General features: G+C 34.9%; 1 protein-coding gene across 1 annotated transcript; it reads left to right on the top strand.

The window, feature by feature from the left end:
* Nucleotides 1-4,721: 4,721 nt before the first annotated feature.
* elovl6 (ELOVL fatty acid elongase 6) lies at nucleotides 4,722-26,063 on the top strand. The gene is given in 4 exon segments (NM_199532.1): nucleotides 4,722-4,934; nucleotides 17,374-17,505; nucleotides 21,666-21,817; nucleotides 25,261-26,063. Coding segments are annotated over 4 exon segments (801 nt in total). The 5' UTR covers nucleotides 4,722-4,851; the 3' UTR covers nucleotides 25,695-26,063.
* The last annotated feature ends 369 nt before the right edge of the window (nucleotides 26,064-26,432 follow it).

Raw genomic sequence — 26,432 nt, forward strand, 5'->3', positions numbered from 1 at the left:
ATAAAAAGCATTAAAATATATATGAATAATATGCTATTACATTTTAAAAGCAGTCTTATATGTACATAATTTAAAAAAACATTTAATGCAATTTCAGCATCTACTCTCCTTTTGTGACCGTCACACGATACTTTAGAAATCTTTCTCAAAGGTTGACTTGCTCAATCATGAGTTTCAAGTCAAGTTGAGCTTTATTTGTATTTTGCATTTAAATTGTGCAAAATAATTATTTAAGGTAGAAGCAAGCAGTGCAACATGATTGTGGCATATTTATAGTTAACATCGCTTTCATTGAGTTCTTGTAGATTTAGTTTAGATAAAGTGTCAGATGCATAAGAGAGAGAAGAGAGTTTCTACAGGTGGTTTGTCAAGCCCACTCACCTATGTGAAGCACAATTTGAAATGCACATTATTTCCAAGAGACAGTGATTAAGAGAGTGTATACCAGTGCAAATGTGCAACCTGGTGCAAGAGTCAGAGAGATGAGAGGCCGTCTTTTCTACAGGTGGCTTGTTAAGCCCACTCAACTGTATGGGACATACTCAGTAATGCATGGGGAGCGGGGGTAAATTGACAGGAGTTGAAGGCTCTAACAGCCTGTGGGAGGAAGCTGTTGAGTAGTCTAGCCAAACAGGCTCTATTACTTCAAAACCTTCTTCCTGATGGCAGGAGCAGAAAGAGACTGTGGAAGGGATGGGTAGAGTTGATAACTGTTTTGTTATCAATATGTGAGCAATAATAATGTCTCTAATTATTAGTAGTATTAAAACACTTTTTTTCTTTCTGATATGCTTGTGTAAAACTGATGCATTTTACTTTTCTGAATATTTGACAAAGAGAACATGTAAAATAACAGCATTTGAAAAACTCATTTGTAACATTAAAAATCTCTACTTGAAATTTTATTACAATGACCTCTAACAGATCATGTGGCAATTAAAATGAAGTAATGATGCTGAAAATTTAGCTTTAAACCACAAAAAAAAAAATGTTATTTTAGATTTGTTTAATTAAATAAAGCCTGGCTGAGCAAAATAGTTAACAACATAAAGAAAGATTAAGCAACTTTCACCAAATTTGATCAATTTAGACTTTTTCCACTAATTGGACTTCACCCATCATTAAACCTTCACTCACCATGGAAGCAAAAAAAGAATGTTTTAGGTAAAAGATATAATAGCAGCACGTCCTGACAGATAAATTGGCATCACAATACAAAATGCCATCTGATAATACCTGATAATACATCTGGATAAGTATAATTGACTAAGTTCCTCTCTCCATTATGACTCATGGTTTCTCACTTAACCACACCTTCTGACTTTCCCAAAACTACTTTTACTGTAACAGTATTATATTTCCCCCCCCCCAAGCATTATTGAAGCCCTGCTTCCAAGTCTGTTTTCTGAACTTGCTCTCACACTTCTTCACCTATACAAAGCACATGATGTTCCAGGTTGAATCAACTGTGGTCCTAAGAATCAATAAAACTACTGTAGTGTCCCCAGAGTTGAAATCTGCTGAAATATAGCTGGAGCTCCTTAGAGAAGTCGTGATAAGGTTAATGAAGGGCTGCTAAGAGCCACTGTCTCATATGGGGAAATTATCAAACCACAGCAGAAAGATACGGGAGATGCAGGGCATTTTGGCATGCTCAGTACTTTTTTGAGGTTTTATATTTCTCTGTAATACGATCCTCCTGTGTTATTTGTTTTTAAGTAAGAGGCTTATTGAATCTGAAGTCAATATGTATATGTTTAAAGTACACTGAATATCATTAAGCATGTAAATTATGTGTAATACAAGTTAGGTCATTCCAAGTAGTAATTACTTTTAATTACAACTTTAAATAATGTCAAAAGTTTTTCATGTATGCTTGCACAAATATCTGAGGGTTGGATGAGGTTAGGTTATAAATAGTTTAATTGATTTTTTACATATCAAAGGTATTAAAGTCAAAGGTTTTTACATGGGGTGACATGGTGGTGCAGTGGGTAACACTGTTGCCTAACAACAAGAAGGTTGCTGGCCCCAGCTGGCTCAGTTGGCATTTTTGTGTGGAGTTTGCATGTTCTCCAAGTGTTCACATGGGTTTTTCAGTCGGGTGCTCCGGTTTCCCCCACAGTCCAAAGACATATAATATAAGTGAATTGAATAAGCTATATTGGCTGTAGTGTATGTGTGGGTGTGAACGCAAGAGTGTATAGGTGTTTCCTATGCGTTAAACACATGCTGGCGGTTCATTCTGCTGTGTAATCTGGCGACTGCTGATAAATAAACACAGAGGATTTTCAGAAAACAATGTGGATGGTTGTATTCAATCAGATAAATTACGTACAAATCTACAGTAAAAACCTTTAGAAAACAGACTTTAAACTGTTAAGTCTGATGAGAGTGTATTTATGGATACAGATTTATGGATGAGTGGAGGAGAAAAAAATATATTTTTGAGAAAATATGTATACAAACTTTTCCCAGAGATGGGTTGTGGCTGAAAGGGCATCCGCTGCGTAAAAAAACTTGTTGGATAAGTCGGCGATTCATTCCACTGTGGCGACCCCGGATTAATAAAGGGACTACGCCGACAAGAAAATGAATGAATGAATGAATATGTATGTATACAAACTGATAACAGTGTCACTAAATTTATCATTTTATTTTTTGGTACAAACCAAAAGACTCAACAAAGTTGAACAAAACTAGTGTACAAGTGTGACTCGCTTATTTTTTTTATTATAACATTTCTATTCACTTAGTTTTACATCAGAAAAATACATCACAATTCACAGTTCAAAAGAACTACGTGCAAACATGTGCCATAAAGTCATCCACTTGTACTGCAAAAAAAAACATATATATATATTATTTCAGACCTCATTAGATAAAGCTTCATCTATGTTGGATTGTATCCATTATATTTAGTCTACTAATCGTGTGGCCCTGTCATCAAACTTCCAGTATTGTTTCTTTTAAAGAAATTTAAAAAAGCAACAAATCATCATATCTGGCAGCATCTTTACAATTCAATCAAGAATAATAATCTATCGTCTATATGGAAATCACTCTGAATTAGGCTAGTCATGACATGGTACTAAAATATCTTGATATGATTTTTAGGATATTTTAGTACCATAAAATCCCCCCGAAAACATAAAACAGGCTGCATTCCTTGAACTGGGGAGTAGATTAACAGAAACATGCCATCTTTTTGTTATTTAGGGAATGCAGTAAATGGCAACATTTATTTTAAAAGTTGCAAGAAACCTCTTCAGTAATTATACTCAAACAATTATAAATTATATAACAAAAATGATAATTATTTGTATAGCAGTGCATAATAAAATAGCAAAGGAAATATTTCAGCTTATTTAGTTTAACTCAACATACTATAATGATGAATACCTAAATTATTAAGACTAATACATTGTATTAATTTTTAACTATATTTCATATTTTAATGTATTAATCAATATAAATATTAAACATCATACTGTATATAATAAAAATGTAATAAAAATCCTACTAAATTAGCACAGGTACAAAAACTTATTATGACAAAAAAAAGATAAATCATTTGTCTATAAAAATATAAATGACATTCATTTTAAAACAATGCAATGTGTTTCAGCTTTGTCCCATGAGATACCACAAGCATCAGGAGGACAAGGAAATTTAACTCCACTTTCACCATTTTCACAGATTATTGACGAACTATATATCACATATCATTTTCAAGTGTGAACTCAAAAAGTGGGATGACATTTAAATGGAAAATTCCCTCAAAAATAAAAAATAAATGAAAATGACCAGTTTGCTCTTGTGGTTTTAAAAACTATTTAATTTTATTTAAAAAAAAAAACAATAGAACAATAGAAGATATTTTGACGAATGCTGGGGCGAATCATCTTCCATAGAAGTAATTAAAAAATCACAATGGAAGTTTACGCAACCAGCATTTTTCTAATTATTTTCAGCTGTATTCAACAACAGAAACTCAAAAAAAAGTGAAGTGTGCAAATGACAAAATTTTAATTTCGGTGTTTGTGAACTACCCCTGTGAAAAAAAGAAAAGCAATCAAGAAAGGAAGAATAATTTTCTCCAAATTGCTTCAATAGATCAACAGAAATATGCCACATATTTGTTATTTTATGGAAGAGGTGCACTAAATGGCAACATTTCTTTTTAAATTAGGAAGAAACCTCTTCAGTAGTTAAACTCAAACATAAATCATACAACAAAAAGCATCATTGTTTTTAACAGCAGCGCATAAGTGATCTGTTTATCACTAGGCTAATGCACTTTATTCATTAAAAAAAATCATTAACAAATCCAAAAAACAAATCCAAGTCCATGACAGGCTGGATGAGACTTTGGATGCAGGTCAGTCAAGGCCCTCGCTATATGGATTGCATTTGTTTACATGACAAATATATTTCATGCAAACAGACGAGACCGTTCACAAATATTGACTAATCACAAATACTGAGCTCATACTGTCTGGACAGCGTCCGAAAATGATGAAAAGCGCATCTCTTGGAATGTATGCCAAAGGTCACCTCATTGTGGATGACGACAGCTCGTTTAAGAGGAGGATGCATCAGTTCTGCGGCATTAGGACCTGGCGTTCCTCTTCCTCGCAGTCAGAAAAAGGAGGGCGTGTGCCGGCACGGAGAGTCAAATCAACTGACATTCGAGAACAACTCACCGAGTGTGCAGGAGGAGGAGAGAGAGATGCGAGGCCACGGCTGGAGCTGAGCCCGCGAGACATAGCCAGAAATCCCTTAATCACAACTCACTCGCTCGCTCAGGCTCACGTTCTTCAGTAAGCGTTCAGAGGACCACCAGAGACCATGTCGGTGCTGGCTTTGCAAGAATACGAATTCGAGAGGCAGTTCAATGAAGATGAGGCGATTCGGTGGATGCAGGAGAACTGGTACAGTAGCTCTGATGCATGATAAATGTGCAAGACCGCACTAATGACCACAGATGCCGTCGTATAGCCTTTCCTCTTTTGTTCTGACCAGCGTATTAAACATGTTAAGCATGAATTAAGCCTAAAAATCGTCAGGGACTCTTGAAAGTCACTGGCAGGTATATTATCCAGACCATGATGGATGCACAGTGTGATTTCCCCCCTCGAGACTCATCAATATTGTCTGAGTCTAGCGTTTTATTCAGCATCTCCGCTGATCTGCGTGGAATGAGCGATGCTATAGGCTATTTGAAGCATCGTAGCGCACTAATCAGATTCAAAGCCTATTCAAGGTGATGCTCTGCGTGTGTCCTTCGAGACAATCTGAACTGGTTTTAGTATATATTTAAAAACATACGTGAAGCGCATTTATTTTTCGTAAACAAATCTTTAAACGAGCATTAAATCGTTTAAGGTTAAACCGGTTCATCAGGTCTTAAATAGCTCTCACAAAGCAGCGACGTCCGATTCGTGACAGAATCGTTCTTTAGAGTCGAATCCTTCCCCTAATCGGGTGAACCGGTTAAAAAAAACAGTTGAAAATGCTTTACACATGAATGTAGAGTCGATCCATTTATCAATCAGCCAAGACTGACTGGAGTTAATTACTAGACTAATGGGCACTTACAGGAAATGCTAACATGCAAGCAGTAATGTTTAATGACTCAAAATCAAGCCTAGTCCAGAATCTCTGTAGCAAAATGATGTTCATAATACGAAATAAGTGCAAGTGAACATTCGCTTTATGCATGCTCTTCATAAACCTATCTACATATGTTCTTGATTCTGTACCGGTTCGCCATCATAGCTGTTTATTGCACTGATCATTCAACTGTGTCGCTTGTTAAGCATCCGGCACATGGTTACGTTGAAGCGATTACTCATTGTAGATCAATTTCACGCTTTTGTAATTCTGTAGCGTTTGAGGACAGACGTAAGGCAGGTTTAGTATTCAGATAAGCTGACCAATAGCATGCGGATGTTGATGTCTGCTGACACACATCTGACCAATCACGGTTCCGCGTCACTGTGCCGACTTCTTCGGGTAGCTTGCATCACATCCATCGTCTTGTATCCTCCCGTGTGAAGAACAACACTGTCTTGTTTTTCAGGTTTATTCTGCTAAATATTAAATTTTCTTTGCATTTAAGCATATTTTTGATTACCTCAAACATGTGGGAAAGCTAAAACAATGATGGGAAGAACACTGTGCTGCTTGAATGACTCAGAAATGCAGATATAATGGGATATTTCATCCAAATATTATTCTATATTTCATTATTCACTCTAAATACCTATGAAAATAAAATGTATTTAATTTAAACTATGTCCAAACTATATTTTAGGCACATTGACAAACTTGGTTACTTCACGCTTTTACTGCAAAGGGGAAAAGCAATGCTAGTCAATAACATTTTAAAATGTAATGTTGTAAAATCATAAATAGACAACACAGGAGTAAGTATTTACATATGAGTGACTAATTACAGCAAAACAAAACACGTCCACAAATGCACTTAAAACACCCTTGCTGCTTTTATCTAGTTTCATGATCCTGTCTCGACTACTATAAAATATATTTATTTATAATTTCCCTATCAGTATTTCTTTGATTTTGTACTTGACAGAAAAAATAAATAGTGCTGCACAACATCTAGATTTAAAACTATAAATGTTAACAAGCTACAAGAGAAGTCTAATCAAGACTATAACAATCTGTAATTAAGATAAACAGCATTTAGTATCAATACATTTATATACTACTGTATGTGCAAGTCTTTGGCAAAGGTCATTCAGAGTGAGGGGATGAGGAAAGGGGTTAAATACCAATTAGCTGTACCATTACTCAGCATTTTAAAGCCTAGAGATCACATTGTGTAATTGCCTTTTGCTTTGGAGCATGATACGGAGAGTAAAGATTTGCTTGAGAAGCATTTTTCAGAACCCTCTTGCTGTTCTGATTTAAAAACCAGCTGCGAGGTGCATGTCTCTGCTTTATTAATCCCCTGTGATGAATGACTGCAACACCACAGGATCCTTTCGTGCATCTTCCTGATGATCAGGAAAACAGAATGTCAGCTTTGACAAACAATTCCTGCATTATTTATGCAAGACAAGCACAGGAGCTTCAACATAGGCTAGAATTTTCTGACGTTGTGAGAAGAAAAGATCTTCAAGTATATAAATATATGGCTGTAATTTACATTTCAATTTGGATTAATTACCACCTGAATGTTGGAAGCAGCATGTGTTTCATAGGCATTATTCTTCGCATACACAACTATGTTAATGACTATTTAAATGTTTCAGCATTAGTCACAAATGGCAGTATTTAATAAGGATGCTGCGGTCAGGATTTTTTTCAGCCGATACCGAGTACCGATTCCTTGTCATGCTGATCAGCCGATACCAAGTACAGATTCTAATGCTTCAAGCTTTATAATGCATTAAGCTCATTTTCCCTCTAAGTATGAATCCTTAAGAGTAGATTTCACTTTACCTAAGAAAATAAATTAAGGATGCTGCATATAATACCTTAACATACCTTAATATAATACCTAAACATACCTTAATACCTAAACTGCATAAAATACCTTATAACCATTTAGGTGTGAACATGATATGGCCAGAAGCAGCTTTAGACGGTATAGCAGGTCTCACAGCATCTGTATAAATATAAGCTGTTGTGACGTAAGCAAATCGATCGATCACGACCCACGCATCATTTACCTCCTCACGTGTTGTGGCTGCTGTAGACCAGTATAATATAACAGAGCGCACGTGCATCTTCCTCTGCTTGTAAACTCCTAAACAAACACCTGCAATCGCTTCATGAGATCGGTGAGATTGGAGAGTACTGATCAAGTCATGAAATGTGATTATCGGCCAATACTGATCTTTGGCAGATCGATTGGAGTAGGGCTGGGTGATTAATCGAAAATCGAAATTGACATTCAGATCCTATAAGCAATTTAATTCTTCTATTATTGTCAATTACTTTCCCCACCGTATGTGGAGTCACGTAACACTGCTCTTTTAAGGCTGATTTATACTGTGTCAAAAGTACAAGTATGGTCTGGCGCAGCCTTCCTGTGGTCGTATAGCCATAAACCTCTTGAGAAATGTAACTGCACGTCACTCGTTTGCACTACATTGATGATGATTGAAAGCTGTGCCAGATATGACGGCATATTTTCTATTAAAATAAAATGCAGTTTAAAATAGTATTTACAGAATATACAAGTTATTTTATTTAGAAGAGATACTGCTTATTATCTACTTTTGAAGACATTGAAAATAATTAATTTTGTTTCTAAAACTGCAAGTTATTTGTTTTTACTTTTTTATAAGAAAAACGTGACGGTTTGTTTTAGGCAATGTGTGTTTTAATTTCAGCTGTTCAACGTTGATGTTCAATAAATTATCATAGAGAGTAGATAGTGTATGTTTCCTTCAGTTATATTTAAATCAAGTAATCCACCCTTCATTCAAAAATCTCTGACTTGTAAGCATATTTACTGTACAAAACCTGTCAGTGAACTGTGGAAGCAAAAATAAAATAAATAAAATAATTGATTATTAATCGAGTTAAAATGTTAAATTTTTCGAGATTTTGAACTTAGGCTATATCATCCAGCCCTAGATCGAAGCATCCCTACTAATAAATGCACACAATGCCAGAATATCAATATATAGTCAATAAGTCAATCATAATTTCCGAAGCAATTGTGTTAAAAAAAAAGATAATCAAGCAATTCAGTCATTTGATTACTCATTCTACAGAAACACTAAAATAAATGATTAAATATTTTCCATAGACCTGTATTTAGACTAGAGTCTCACTCCAAATGGTATTTCCTAACCTGTCTGTCGTCATAAAGGTACAATATGTAGCAATAAATGTGTGTACGTGCGATTACAGTACAAGACTATGTGTGGGTTATGTAAAGCATGACTTGTAAAATTGCATTAATATTTGAAAGTGCTGTGTCATACCTGTGTGGCTTTGGGCCATGTGTACTTCTAATTTAAAGATAATTTATATATACATTTAGAATTAATCAACTTAAACTGAATTATATATAAAAAAAATTATAAAATCCAGCTTTATAAAAAACATTATCAGCATGCAAATAAATTTTATTATAAATTCAAATGAAGAAAACACTTAACTTTAATATAGATTACAAAACAGAATCTTACATAAATATGGGGCCACTAATATTTGTTCTCTATTCCCAGCATAGATCAATGATACCAAGCTGCCATGGCTTGTGCAATGTGCCATGTTTCGTGTTGGTCTGGCTTGACCAGAGAGAATTAGCTTCAGGTTGTGAGGATAGCCACAGGTCATCTCTAATCTGGGTGTATTTTTATCCTCTATCCTCACTACACTGCGCTGCCCAAAAGTTTCTTTAATGAGCTCTCAAAATAAAGACACAAGCAGACAGGAGGCACAGAAACACAGTGGATGCAATAAAGTGGACTGAATTCCACACAGACTGCCAGCCTTACATAATGAGACACATAGTAGGGTTTCCTGGCACCATCAAACTGATGTCCCCTGCAGTGCATGTCACTTAATATAGTCTTATGAATGCAGACAGCCACTTTACTACTACACACTGTGGGATTTAGTCTAAAAAATAAAAATAAAAAATAAAAACACCACCACTTGCATCAAGAGATGAACACACTTTGCCTTTCCTAGATTTTATATTTGACTCTAAAAGAGTTTGCATCATTTACTGCTCATGAGAAATGTGTTCATCTGTAGAACACAAATTAATATATTTGAAATGAAATATAAACTGAGAAGTTTATCCAAGTGACACAATGCTCATTTCTCTAAAATGTTGGTTGTTAGACAATAATAAATGTGTAATATGTAGACTTTTAAACCTAAAAGGATGTTTATGATAAAATGTAATTCTTGTAATGGGATCATCAACATGTTCACTTTAAACAGTATTAAATAATTATTTTTATTTTATTTGTAATTTTACAATGTTAGAAAGGCATGTGAATTTAGCAGTTTTTGCACATAATGTGAGCTGTACTGTAGACTACATGGTTGCAGTCACTATATTTGTTTCTATATACTTCCATATAGGGCTGCACGATATTGGAAAAATCAGACATTGCGATATTTTCTTTTCCAACTTTCAGATACATAAATTGAACAATCAAACCTAAAATTACATGGTCATCATCGTATGAACAATTCAACAAAAAAATAATAATATCTTAATGTTTTACTATTTAATAAACAATCTAATCCTGCAATGTGACTACTGCGCACACACACATTGTGATATCCATGCTCTAACAATATATTGTGCACCTCTACTTCAATATAAAGTTTCAATGAACAACACTGCACAAAAAAAGAAGTTGAGGTAAAACAAATACAGACTTGTTCATTATAAATAAGCAGAAAACCTTATGAAGATGCCATACAATCACACTTCAACCAAAACATGTTCAAATTGTGGCTATATCACCCAGCTTGGGGGAACAGACTTCCCATGGAGGGACAGAAATTTCTCAGAGTCCATAAAATATCTTCATTTGTGTTCTGAAGATACTGATAATGAAGATAAGATTTTGAGTTTGTAATAATATTAGGGTGGATAAATGATGACAATTTTTATTTGTTTATGAAATAACTCTTTAAATTAAAAAGGCTTCTTGTAACAACATGTAGACTACCACCATCCACAGCAGCAAAAAGAATAAAAAAAAATAAGAAAATGACCTCTGAAAGCAGTCACCTTGTGTATTTTCATTGTGAGTTGCCCTGAAGAAGAGATTGCATTTGATGCTTGCAAGGGGTGGTAGAGAAAAACACACCCCTGGCTAAAGCCCTTTCAACCATGTCACAAATTATAACATCAGCCATTGGTTTGTTTAGCCGTAGCCTTGCATGTTAAATGCAATAGCAATTAGGCATGCTAGCCAAAAAACTGTACAGCAAGAACACAACTATATTTTGGAGATTAACATGCAATTTAAATAAAAAAAGACTATACTTTTGTTGTCCTTGCTGTGAAGGTTTGCTCTGACAGAAAATCTTTTCTGTGCTTATACAGTGCATTCTACTAATATGCACTTTTCCAACATTGTGCTGTGTTCAGTAAAAAAAAAAACACTGAATCAAGCACAACAGATTCTGCCATCGTCATTAGTCTAAAACTGCTATTAGGCTGCAGATTCGGTTTATTTAGCGACTCTAAATGACTTGAGAAGCAGTTCTATAGCAAACTGCTTGGGCCAGATGTGATCCCTTACAGGTATAGCATCACCTTCAATCTTTGTCTGCTACAGGTCTGCTGCTCTCAGCTGAAAAAACGAGAACATAGACAAAAACACAGATGAAGAAGTCAAGGACTTGATGGTCTTGCAATATATAGACCTACTTACTGGGAGTTGATGACGCAGGACCTAAATCTGTTAGGTGTATATAAAATATTTGTTGTTTAGGTTATTTCTGTGCTACATCCTTTTTCTTGAAGCTCCTAGAACTCTGCTTTTTAAACACAGTAACAAGGCCTGATGGGAATATTCTCTCAATTCAGTTTGAATGAAGCAGGGCTCTGCTGGCATATGACACTCACAGCTCAGTAAAAATCCATCTGAACATCCATCTTCTTAAAATAAATAACCATGCCTGTTCTGTACAGGCAAATTCTTCATTTTTTTGCTGGACAATATGTTGAATATTTGAGATAATTTAGCCAGAAATTTGAAATTAAGTAACAATGTGAGCACAATTATTTAACACACCTTTCACTTGGCAAGTACTACAGTACATCAAGATCAGGTTGTTCAAATGGATAAGTTTGATTCATTTTAGTCTGATGGAACTGTTTATTACTCAAAAGTCCACACGAGACATATTAAAATATATGTGAAGCTAAAATAAGGACACATTAAATTAAACAAACTGTACAAAAATAAATAAATACAATTCTATACATCAGAGAATCTGTTAAAATGTCAGTACACAAAAATAGTAATGGATGCTGAAATTCAGCTTGGTCATTGCATGAATAAATGATAGTTTAATACATATTAAAAAAGGGAAAATTTTATAAAATAATATTACTATTTTACTGCATTTTCGTAAATCAAATATGCAGCATAAAATCTTAAACATCATATAAATATACTTTCTATTAGGCATGGGCTGATATAAGATTCTGACGTTATGTTAACCTTGGATGAAAATATCACGGTTTCACAGTGATTGTGATTACTGCTCTAAAATATATTATTTTTAAATGTCTGGGTAAAATCAAAAACTTTTTTCCCTTTTGAACACAATATATTTTATTTTGAGAAACATTTAAAATATTTTGGAGCAGTAAGCATGTCAGGCTAAATTAATTATTGACTTCTGTTGTCTACATTAAAAACAGATTTTTCTTTACAATTTAAAACGGCATCTTTTGATATCTTTTCTTCTGAAGATACTATTGTCCTAAAAAACAAAACAAAAACAAAAAACATAAATAAAAATAAAAAAAATCATACACATACCTTAGGAATGGTATTGCAGAAAATTGACGGTTTTAAAAACTTGACTTTACCAAACCGCGGTATACCTTGAAAATGGTTATTGTCCCAAGCCTAATTTCTATGTAAATATAAATTAAATATTTATAGTTTATTATGTCAGGAAAACTTTTACTAGATTTTCCTACATTGATTAAACAGTTACATAATCTTGGTTAAAATGGTGGCCATTCTAATAAATAAATAATATTAATACACTTTATTTATATAATTAATATATCATATTTCAGCCCAACCTAGCTGCTTTTCATGTCTGATTCTGCTTGGTATAAGGAATACTAAATAAATAAACAGTCCTAGCTGCATCTATTGTTTGGTTCTGGCAGAACACAATGACATTCAAACATAGTTTGTAATGGATTATCATTAGAAGCATCTTGCCAGCTGTTTTCTTAAGTAGAAGCTTGCTAGCTGGCACTGCAAAGAGAATGTGTCAGTAAGAGTGAGCAAGCACTGCCAATGCATTTAACTCAGTAGCAACCAGTAAAAAGACTACAATCTTCCAATAACCCTGATAAATTGGTTCTATAAAATTTGTAAATACCACTGCAGCCTCCCTTTGTCCACAAAGAACAATGCAATGACAAGTCAAGGTTGGAGGGGGCTGTATGCATAGAATGGACTCACTGTTCTGAACTGAGAGAGGTCAGTGTTTCTCGCATCCAGTGGGCAGAGAAATCAAAATGATTCGCAGCGTTCTTTTCTCAGCCTACACCCTGCTCATCTTCACGCAGTGTTTATTGAGGTCATGTCAAAAACATGAACAGATTGCTTAACATGGCAGACTTCTGGGATTGAATTCATTACAATTTTTTACTTAATTCAGTATATTCTTTGACGTTTTTTCATTGAGTTGCTTCGGCTTTATCCATTCTACATAAATGGGCAATTAAAACCATGACGAACTTTTTGGCCCCTATGTTTACCTATTTGTAGTTTTTGGAAGCAGAATAAAAAATAAATTATCTAAGAGAGATGATACTGGCAGAGAGAGACGTGTCCCAGTTTTGGCTTAAAATGCCAGCTGGATGCTGGACTGGCAAAGCTCCCATCTGGTTGATTTCTGCCATTAACAAAAAAAGCCACCATCAATAATGCATGCTTATGATTTTATAAAAAATACAACAGCCAAAATCAGGAACCACAGAATAAGAATTTAAAGAGAATTTATAAAATTTAAACTTCACTATTTGCTCGCCCTCAATCAGTTTCACACATTTGTGAGGGTTTTTTACTTTCTACTGAACACAAAATAAATATTTGAAGAATGTTGGAAATCGTTGACATCCGTAGTAGGAAATCAAATACAATGGAAGAAAAAGGATTACGGTTTCCAACATTCTCCTGAAAGAAACTCAAACTGGTTTAAAGTGACTTAAGAATGAGTAAATGATTACAATATTAATTTATGTGTGAACTTTCGCCTTAATATAGCAGTCTATATAAACAATGATTTATTTAGAGATCCACTGTCTATCATGGTTTCAGAAGAGGTCAGTCTCAGTGTTGCCAATTTCATAGTTTTCAGTGTAACTAAAATACTTTGAGCATAATTTGCAGATAAGATTTCACACAAGAAGAATCAACTGGACTAGTTTGATTAGGAACTGTGTGGGTATGTTACAAAGATCTGACAATCCTTTGTGCCGTGCATACTCCAGCAACAACAAGCAAAACATATGTATGCACTTCAATGCCATGTCAGATTAAACTCCTAATAGAGTTGAGCACAAAGAGAACAAACAGAAAGAAGGCTGTCAAACGTCACATTATGCAAGTAAACAAGTTCTTTCATGTGAGTGGTCAAATAAAAAAGCAGAAAAAAAAGCTACAAAATGTTAAAATGTCTTTGAATGTAAACATTTAGGGACTAAAATTATGTATATTAGATGATCCGTGAAACAAGTGTCTATTAATACAACTCAACCAGATTTTATTATTGAAATTCGGATATTTAAACATCTCAGAGATCTACAACTTAGTCAAAATTGTTTGAAAGAGTTCAAGAACAGTGATTACTGATTTAGAGCCTGGCTTGCTTTGAAGTGTGCTTAGTAATTTGCAGATTTTTGTCAAGCTCAAACTAAAAGATATTGCAAAACTGTATATGATATGGCAATATGGCAAAATTGTAATCTAAATTATATTCCATATTGAAGATAATGATGTATATTTTGGTGTAAGTTGTTAATGCTTCTAGATTTAAAAAAAGTACCCCAACAATGGCAGAAGCCACAAAAATAGAGGATCCATTAAAGGACATAACATCTTTGGACAAAAAAAATTTGGTGGCTGAAAATTTCTGAAATTTTTGAGATTTTCTTGAAAATCTCTAATATCAACACAGTTTTAGATGCCTCTTATTGCACATTTCTGCTGTGTAATTTGCTCTTAGATCAATAAAGATTAAAAATAAGTCCAGAGGTTATCATTGTTATTGACATAAATTTTATCGCTGTTTGATATAATTTTGTTTATCGGCCCAGCCCTACTAAAGTAAATTATAAAAATCATAACAGGACTACTCCAAGTACCTAAACAAATATGGTACAACTTGTCATTTTCATGGCTACTTGCCATTGTTTTAATTTAAAGTATAAACATAGATTGGCACATAATCATGACATTTGCTCAAGTTGGTACTGAAATTTAGTTTTAATGCTACCGCTATTAAAGATAAAACTGACGTGTATGTATATGACCAATTCAATGCAAATGTCAATCTTGCCATAAAAAAAATTAAGTTTGCATCAAAATATGGAAACTATTTCTGGGTTTTTTGGGTAAGCAAGTATTTTACAGCACTATAGAAATACTCAAAAATGCACCTGTGAATGTTTTTAAACTATTATATTTGATTTACCAAAGTCACACAAGTGGCAATTTAACATCTGTCACATCCATAATAAAGAGGCGTCACATCCATAATGATACTTTTTTTCTCATAAATGTGAAAATATACAATAAAATCAATCATTTTTTTTTGTTTTATAGAGATCCAACTCTTCTCCTTTTGATTAGCAATGTTTCTTCTGGGATGTGTAGTTTAATTCACAGAATTTCTACTTAGTATGTTGTGTACTGTAAACCTGCAGACTTTGTCACATCCATAAATTGCTTATTTTCCTTATTTAAAGTACAAAATGTGTTTACAGATTGATATGTTTCTGGTCCCTTAACTCTGTGGTCAGTTGTTCTGGAAAATATAAACAAAAGTTTTACAATAATGTTAACATATACTTTCTATGTGAATTTATGTTTTGAGTTTTACTGCAAATGTCACATCCATAACGCTGGAATTGCTCATATGTAAAAATTAATGATGTCACAGGAAACCAGAACACAGAACACTGGTTTCCAGCTACTACCTCAGCATTCTTTATAGAGGGCCCGGATGGGACCTAAAGGAAACAAATTTATTGCAAATCAGATTTCAGGGGATCACAGTGTCCTCAAAATTGAATTAAACTGCACTGTGAATATTTCCAGCTTCCAGATAAATGCAGTACGGCTTTGCCAGATATTATGAGATCCTAAAAGCAACACAAGCTGTCAAAATAAGCCCATTAAGCTGTTTGTGATGAAAAGCTCCTACAAGAGTTTATTTCATTTTGGCAAAAACTAAGTGATGAATATAGGATTTCAGAAACAATGACATATTTATATATATTTGATGCATTAGGACAAATTTGTTGTGGCAAATAGATTACATTAGCAGTTCAGGATTTAATGAGATATAAAAGAAACCCATCCAAACCTATGAATGCTTTGTAAACAGTACACAATGTGTGTTGGCCAGTATGTAAATAATTTAAGACTGGAATTGCAAGCGCTGGCTCTTGCTTTTTTAACAGCTACATAACCACATTATAACATAGTTGTAACAGTAACAAGGCCAGTTTTGAAGGCGGATGCTTTATATATTGCAAAATCTACAAATTTGACTATATGAAGTATGTGTGTGACCATATGAAATGTGAGAATGTTAAATGAAAAAAAATGCAGTTGTTGTAAATGTAATATTTTTATCTGCAGAAGATGAGTGTGTGCTTTCATGCAAACAAATGCATGGGGTCAGTTTAAGAAATTAAGAGCTTCTCTGCATGAAATTTATGAAAAGTGGCAGTATACATTAACCATGTCAGTCTTCTCAACACTGATAATATTTGAGAAGCAAATGATCATATTAGACTGGCTTCTAAAGAATCATCTGACTCTGAAGACTGAAAATATTAGTAATAATAATAATAAATCACTAATATATCAAGTACATGCAGTCATGGTAATTATAAAATCCATACATTTTTACTAACGTACATGTATATGACTATATAGGGCTGGGCTGATAAATGATATTATATCGAATAGCGATAAAATTTATGTCAAAAACAATGACAAGCTCTGGACGTGTGTTGTAAAAGTGTGTTATTATTAAAGATGTACCATATTTTAGGCCAAAAATATGTTATGCCATTTGATGGACCCTTTAATTTTTGTGGCTTCAGTCTTTGTTGGGATACTCTTAAATATGGAAGCATTAACAACTTATATCAAAATATATATCATTATCGGTCAGTACGGAAAATAAATTATTGAGATTGCATTTTTGCCATATCGCCCAGCCCAACTATAAGCTTTTTGGATAAGCTGTTTATATAAGCGTTTAGCATGGTATATAGTTTTCATTGAAAAAAATAAAAATGCTTCAAATTTGAACCTGAAGCAGAATCAAAACAATCAAAATGACTAATAATAGGTTTTTGACAGATGCATTATAAAGTTTCACAAAATAAAACTAATTTTCTAATTTCCCTTCTTACAGGAAGAAGTCTTTCCTCTTCTCTGCACTCTACGCTGCCTGCATACTCGGTGGGCGGCACGTAATGAAACAAAGGGAAAAGTTTGAGCTGAGGAAACCTTTAGTATTATGGTCTTTAACACTTGCCGCCTTCAGGTAAATATGTCTATCTGTAATTAGGTCATAAAGTGTGCTGCAAATGTTTGTGAGGGTGTGCCACAGGTATTTGCCCTTTTGCCTCCAGCACCTGTTAACAGTAAAAACATATTTGCCTATTTAACGCATCGCTATGACGTTAGTAATGGAAATACAAACGTAATATGTAAATTAATATATAAAGTAGTAACTGCCAACTAACCGATTTATGAATGATATATTGTGCATCACAGGTGCAGACATCATAATTCTACTGCTGTAAAGATAAATAAAAAGTAGAATCTGTGTGCCATGATCTTAAATTTGCCAAACGATTATACTTTGCAAGAAGCAAAACTATAAGACACCAAATTTCTGTGATGTGCACTAAGATTTTTTAATGTGATGTACTTTGCACATTACAAAACAACACTGCAATGAACACAGTTTTCAAATGTTAAGATTAATTACAGAACAAACTATTGTTATACAATGACTCGCCTAATTAGCATAACTTGCGTAATTAACCTAGTTAAGCCTTTAAATGACACTTTAAGCTGAATACTAGTTGCTTGAAAAATATTTAGTAAATTATTATGTACAGTCATCATGGAAAAGATAAAAGAAGCCAGTTATTAGAAATTAGTTATCAAAACTATTACGTTCAGAAATGTGTTTAAAAAATTATCTTCGTTAAACAGAAATTATGGGAAAAGGTATAGATGGACCTAATAATTGAGAAGGGCTAATAAATCTGACTTCAACTGTAAGAGGCCAGCATATATGATTTTGTATAAAGCTTGCACCTCCTCATGACATCTTACTTCCCAGCTAGCAAGAAACATTCTCAGAATTTTGGCAAGGTTGTCTCAAAGTTATGAGCAAACATTCTTCAAGCGGTGTTAAAGAGGTCAAGAACTGCATAACAAAACTATGTGGTTCACTTATAACATTACCTATATTTTACTTTAAAAAATAATAACAACAATTTAGAAGAAAAAGGCTACATTTTCTATTATTATGAGCTTTTTGAAACCCTCTGTAGCTATTGGGTCACAGTAAAAAAACAGATTCCAGTCTTTAAAAAGCATGCAAAAAGTTATGTTTAAAACAAACAATCAGTGTCTTATTTCTTATTTTTAGTGTCTTAGGGTGCTTTCATATCTGTAGTTCGCTTCATTTGGTCCGCGCCAAGGGTAATAAATGATACATTGTTGCATCTTCTGCTGTCTTTGGTCCGAACCAGTTGAAATGAACCAAAATGCACTTATCTGATAAAATCCACATCTCTTATTGGCCAGATGTTGTTGAACATATTTCCTAAACTGCTTATTGATTGGTCAGAATTCACGTGCGGGAAAATGCCAATGAACTCCTGCAGGTAAAAAGAACCGGCAGACACAAAATGTCGCTTTTTAGTATGAAGGGACGACTGCGCTGACTGATTGTATCCCTGCTTTAGACAAACTATACATTTCGAGAATGAAGCGCAGCTCCGGCTGGAAAACATTGTTTTAATGCATCGCTCGTCACTTCAGGAGTAGGCGTGAATTAATTTAGCTAAACTGTGACATGGTCATCTTGCGAAAATATTACCAACAATCCATCAGGTAATGTTTTTCCCTCTCTCTCTCTCTCTCTGATGGTAAAGCGCTGTCAACAAGTATTTTTCCTCCATATCCCATAATGCACAGCGCATCGGCCTACCGCAGCTGAATTAGTCTGAAAGGCGCAGTACTTTTTTGCGGTTGGCCCTGTTTTAGTACGGATCATATTCCAACCACAAACGAACCGCTCCAGGGTTCGTTTGAAAGCGTCCCGAGACCACCTCTTCAAGCAGGTCTCGGTACGCTTATTTGGTCCGCGTTTGGTGCGCACTCGAGAACGATTGCTGCATTCTCACCTGCCCAAACGAACTGCACCAAAAGGGAAAACAAACTCTAGTGCGATTCAATCTAACTAAATAAGGCAGGTGTGAAAGCATTTTTAAGGTGCTTTCACATCTGTAGTTCGGTTCATTTGGTCTGGACTATAGGCAATAAATGATACATTGTTGCATTTTCTGCGGTCTTTGGGTCGTTTACAGACCACACTGCTGGCTTTGGTCCGAACCAGTTGAAAAGAACCAAAATGCACTCATCTGACAAACACCACAACTCACGTGCGGGAAAATGCAAATGAACTTCCGCAAGTAAACAATCCGGCAGACACAAATTTTCGCTTTTTAATATGGTGGGACGACTGCGCTGATGATTGTATCCCTGCTTTAGACAAACTATACATTTCGAGAATGAAGCGCGGCTGCGGCTGGAAATAATGCTGTTTTAATGCATCGCACGTCATTTAAGGAGGGGGTGTGAATCAATTTAGGTAAACTGTGACATGGTCATCTTGTGGAATTATTACCAACGTTCCATCAGGTAATGTTTTTCCCTCTCTTTCTCTGATGGTAAAGCGCTGTCAACAAATATTTTTTCTCCATATCCCATAATGCACAGCGCATCGGCCTACAGCAGCTAGATTAGTCCAAAAGGCACAGTACTTTTTGTGGTTTTAGTACGAATCATATTCTCACCCTAAACGAATCGCTCCAGGTTTCGTTTGGAAGCGTACAGACACCACCTCTTCAAGCAGGTCTTGGTACGCTTTTTTGGTCCGCTTTTGGTGTGCGCTCGAGTACGATTGCTGCATTCACACCTGCCCAAACAAACCAGACCAAGAGGGAAAACAAACTCTAGTACGATTCAACCGAACTAAATAAGGCAGGTGTGATAGCACCCTTAATTATCTCACAGAATGCCTTCTTTTTCAAACATTCAACAATTGTATTGAGTAAAAACATGTTATTATATGCGATATTTGCACATACGTTTAGATGTAGCAGCAACACAGAGCCACAGTTTACTAAGAAACGATACAAACATCTGTCACAAGTAAACACCTTAAATCAAACTATTACATTGTGTAGGACTTTTGCCACATTTTGCGACAGGCCATACACATACAGTTGTTTAGATGCTGTATTCTCTGCACCTACCTCATGAGGGTGACATGAATAAAATATTGCTGAAATTGAAATGAAATTGAAATTGAATATATCACCATTGATTAAAAATGGTGGCATAATGATGTTAAATGATCTATGCAATATAACAATTTAAAAAACAGAACATGAAGGAAGCATCCTAAAAGTAATTCATATAAACATCTTAATCATATTATTGCCTTATTCATAAATAATGTAAATCGCTGAGATCCATGTAAACATAGTCATTGTCTACATTTTCTTTGTGTAGCTTTCAAGTATGGCTCTGTAAATGTTGCTCCATCAGACAGCAGGTAAGATACTGCTGAATACAAAGCTGGACTTACTGCCAAATTGCTGAATAATTCGATTAATTATCGAGCTCTACATTTTTGCATAATGGTTTATAAAAAGCAGTTTTTGGAGCAAGAATTATGAGTTCGGAAACTGACAAGATGTTTTCATAATATAATAACCTTTGAAATTTCATAATATGAAATTTAATATCTGAATTCATAAAGCGTTCATTCAAAGTTTTTGATCTTTAACAAAATTCCCCCATATTTTGCTCAAGTTTTCTGTCTGTGACAAGTTATAGCTTAATTCTTGTTCATCTTCCCTTAGCATTTGTATAGCCCCCCAAAAACATAATAAATCCAAAAGTAAAAAAATATTTCTAAAAAACATTTAGTACTAAGAATAATTATTATAATTAATTAGGAAAATTATACAGACATTCAGAAATAATATTTTCATGAATTATTAATAATTAGGAACATTAGCTCATATGTTCTAGAGCATGTATTTGTTAGCTTGGTTGAGGTAAATAATATAACATATCACACTCTTCTGTGTGGACATCAAGTCAACTGTGTCTGTAGAAAGACAATGACATGGACTGGCTTGCTTTTCCAGGATTTTCACATGATCCAGCCATTGGCAGCTATCATAAGAAACCTAAAACTGCAACCTGAGTGCTAAGTAACTGTGCAGCCACACAAGGCAAAAGCCAATAAATAAATCTGACCAATAAGAATAATGCATTATCTAAATCAGCAATGGTACACCATCAGTTATAACAGTCAATGAAGTTTACATATATATATATATATTTCATTTTGAATTTCTGAGTTGTAATGTTTATTGTTTTCTTCAGTATATTTGGTGCCATCAGAACTGGGGGCTATATGGTAAACATTTTGATGACCAAAGGCCTAAAGCAGTCAGTGTGCGATCAGAGTTTCTACAACGGGCCAGTCAGCAAGTTCTGGGCTTATGCTTTTGTCCTCAGCAAAGCACCTGAACTAGGTGAGTCTATGATAGTCATTATTTGAAGTGGATCAAAACATTTCAAAGTTGCCCTAAACCATTCAACAACACCCATTCCTGTGTTTGAACAATTTTGGGAAACTTTTTTGATCCACTTCAGATGTTGACATACTGTAAATATATGTACTGTATGTATTTTACATTTAAATTGTACCCAGCATACTTAGCATAAGAGAGTAAAATCCAATTAAATTATTTCTCAACAAATCCTTATGAAATTAAACAGTTCAGTAGTAACCAGACTATTGTTTTTTGTTGTAAAGTTACATTAGCATGTAGTAAATACACTATATATATAATACATTTATGTAAAGTTATGACAATTGTAATGTATAACCGGTGTAGCCACATTCCCAAGATTCCCCAAAACCTCATCTTGATTTAAAACAACACAGAAAAATGTAATTCAGTGCTCTACAATCTAGCCTGCTCCACTGACAAAGCACTGCAGAGAAGCCTAGTGTTCATCTGCATGAATATAATTGGTTGTGAAAGCGTAACAGAATTTGTTAGCATGAACCTTGCAGCATAACCCCAAGTCTCGAAAGCTGGGATAGTGGTTCTATTTTCCACCTGCCTGGGCCTATTGTGTTTGCCATGTCCTGACGGTTAGTGGTCTACCAGGCCGATTGTTGAGACAAAAAGAGGACAATGTGAGGACCCTTCACATGCCTCCTAAGGCCAGAAGGCATATAGAGAGACAACCACATATATAGACTTTTGACAAGCTGAAAACATCCACTTGTCTTCTGATACCAACAAATGGAAAACTTAAACTAAAGCAATGAGTAAATGCTCAAGAGGGGAATTTTAATTTTAAACAATGCTTTTTATTCATCAAAACATTTAACAAATGTTATTATCCCACATGACTTTGGTGAATAAAGCGTAATTTCTATTATGTATGGTCAAGACAAGAGAACAAAATATTTACTTATTGTGAAACTGGCACAAAGAATGCTTATGGAGTAATTAACAAAATTGCTGCAACCAGGGAAGTCTCTCTGATTGACATTCAATTACTTGCACATCTGTTCAAGCAGAACAAATACTGTCATGTTAGGTTGCTTTTTAAGGCTGACACCTGATGTTGGGAACACAAATTTATTATACTTGACCTAATTTTATTTTATACTGAAAGCATTTTCAAACCTTGCCTCAGTTAGGTATTCAACATAACTAAAGTCTAAAGCAGGGGTTTTCGATCTCAGTAATGAAGGCCCGATGTTCTGTAGATTTTAGCTCCAACCCCAATCAGACACACCGAGGCTAGCTAATCAAGTTCTTACTAGGCTTTCTAGAAACATCCTTGCAGCTGTGTTGAGGCAAGTTGGAGCTAAAATCTGCAGGACATTGGCCCCCTAGGACCGAGTTTGAGAACTCTTAGTCTAAAGCATAAAAGTACCTTTATCTATTTACATGTAGTACATTTACCTCACCTCACTACATCATATAACCATCACTACCATGATGTTCAAACTAAACTGTTCAGAGTCAAACTACATCAGGCACTGTTTCCACCTTACAATAAAGGGATAGTTCATGCAAAAATGAAAATTTACTTGACAACTATATTTTTAAATAATTTTAATATTATTATTTAATTTTTATCATTTACTCATCCTCAAGTGGTTCTACGTATATCTTTATAAAACTATCTTTAAGAAAATCAAACAGGTTTGTAACCAGTGAAGGGATATTAAGGTCCTGTCCACATGCACACAGGTATTTTTAAAACCACACTTTTTTCTATGTAGTTTCGCTGTTTGTCCACACAAAAACGCAGTGTCAGTTAACTGAAAGCACAACTTTTTGAAACTCCAGCCAGGGTGAAGATTTTCTAAAAATGTCTTGTGAATGCTAAAAACGGAGTTTTAGCCTCATGACGTCAACTTGCGCACTGTTTTCTCCTCTCTGATTGGCCAACATAGCTGGGTTTAGGGGGATGGTGAAGTCAGTTCTTGTCACGTGACTCATGGAAAAAGACAGTCTGGCTGCAGATTTGCACTTGCACCTCCAGGCTTGCACGCTCAGGTAACCACGCTTCCTCTGCAAGTGACATCATTTACAATCGCCACCTGTGGCCGCTTGCATAAAATTCTCCGGTAATTTAATTTAAGGTCCTGAGGTGGAAAAATCTCTGAGGTAACGAATTTCATTAAGATCGTTGCAAAAAGTTTTTATCTGTCACCCTTACAAGTGCCTTTTTTTCTAAGCTTTTCACTGTAGTTTTTGGCAACATACGGCAACGGGTGCCACAGTTGCTATAGTTTAGTAAACAGATCGTTACAAACGCGAATGCTTGCCTTACAACAGCTCTACAGTAATGTTACACATCCTCTGTGTCGCTTTCTTTCCATTAAGCGAGTTGAGACGTTCCCTTATCGAGTTGATCTCGACATTATGTTTGGAGGACCTGTAAAACTGGGCGGGGAACATGTAGAGGATCATGTAATTTCATATGAATGCACTCCCACGCAGACGTGCTAACTTATCAAGAATAGTTATAAAAAAATAGTTTCCCAAGTCATTCAAGAATCATTGCTTCAAGTCCATAATGTGTATTTGTTAGTTGTAATACTACAACTCCTTGAAATGTTTAAAATAAAAACTAAAATTCAAATTTTGCAAATTTGGTGTTTTTTATTCATAACTTTGGAAGAATACCTTCTGTCTATATTTAGACCTGTTAGTTGATATAAATAAATAATAAGCTTTGCTTATATGAATGTTAGTAGTAGCCTGCTTTGGTAAGTGCAACTCTGCAGCCAGACCCTTCTCTAAAAAGAACTTTAGAAAAGTTGTGATATGCAAACAAACTCCTAAAAGGCCGCCGTCATTTGCGATCTCCAGCAGTAGATCTTCTTGCAGAGACATATGTTGGATTAACCTGATTTGTTGACAAATGAGTTGCAGATCTAGTCCTTGGCAGTTCGCAAGTCCTTCACTGGGTCATTTCCCCTTAGCAAATAACAAGCCATTTGTTTCTTACTCATTTTACTACTTGTAGGGTAAATTTGGGTGCACAAGTGACCAAGATGTAAGCAAGAGAATACGGTCATTTTTCAAAATAACGATTTTCAAAATAAAAGATCATTCAGACTCAGATAATAAATTAAACTAAAATAATTAATGACTTCATGTGCGGCCTGGTACCAATTGATTAATTGATAGTCTTGCCTGAACTATCCATTTAATGTGTATTTTCAGAGATCTAAAGTTCTCAGTCGAGACACATTACCATTTTCACCTGTTGAACGCCTTTAAAGTTGTTTCTTGTGACCAAACTTCAGATGTGTTCAGATTTTGTCAAGAACCTTCAACAAACCCTTCATTTCTTCATTAAAGAACTGTAAAATCTACTCTGTCAATTCTCCACCTCTATCTCTCTCTCACACAATCCTGTGTTGTTATGCTTTCAGGTGACACACTGTTCATCGTGTTACGCAAGCAGAAGCTGATCTTCCTGCACTGGTATCATCACATCACAGTGTTGCTCTACTCCTGGTACTCCTACAAGGACATGGTGGCCGGCGGGGGCTGGTTCATGACCATGAACTATCTGGTTCACGCCGTCATGTATTCATACTATGCTCTTCGGGCAGCCGGCTTTAAAATCTCTCGCAAGTTCGCCATGTTCATCACCCTGACACAGATCACCCAGATGGTGATGGGCTGCGTCGTCAACTATCTGGTGTATTTATGGATGCAACAAGGCCAAGAGTGCCCGTCCCATGTGCAGAACATTGTGTGGTCATCGCTCATGTACCTCAGCTACTTTGTGCTGTTCTGCCAGTTCTTCTTTGAAGCCTACATCACCAAGAGGAAATCCAACGCAGCCAAGAAAAGCCAATAAATGAGAAAATTATTTTACACTAGGAGAAGTTGGGAGGAAAAAGTGGACCAATGAATGGAAAGCAGACGGATGAGCTTTTGTGGTTAGGGCTTATGGACTTGCAGAAGTAAAAAGCAAAGACCATGAGGGGCTACTATCAAAGCATACTGTACTACTAATGTATAGAGATAAACCTCCACACCAGTAGGGGGCTCTATTGAGCTGCACTGAGGAATCAATATGATTATATCAGTTGAAGAAAAAAAATGTGTCTTTATGTGATGTTTATGTGCCCAATGCGATTCAATGTGTTAAAAAATGTATAGATTAAAAAGGATGAAAGAAAAATTCAAGTTGAAGTTGAAATGGACTGGGACATTTTGAAAAAAAGAAGAAAAAAAAATCAAAGAAAAATTATATGGATCAAATTATTATTGTGTGATTATGTCCAAACATTAAATGTTGCTCTTGCATTTTTATTTTTATTAATTAGACACTAGAGTGTTTTTGGTAGTTTTCTATGAAAGCCATGTCAATGGATGATTGGTCATTGTTGAGCTAAAAATGCCACAGTGTGTTGACTGTGTTCTGTGTTCATAGTCACAGCACCAAAATTCTCTCAGGTCTTAAAAGTTGTCCATGTGATGTTCATATCATTTTAGAAAAGAGAAATGAAAACAAAACAAAAAGGGCAATGACATGTTAATGCCATTGGATGCACAAAAAAAGGGAATGAAAACAAGATCAATGAAGGACATT

The sequence above is a fragment of the Danio rerio genome, chromosome 14, assembly GCF_049306965.1.
Source record: "Danio rerio strain Tuebingen ecotype United States chromosome 14, GRCz12tu, whole genome shotgun sequence".
NCBI lineage: Eukaryota > Metazoa > Chordata > Actinopteri > Cypriniformes > Danionidae > Danio > Danio rerio.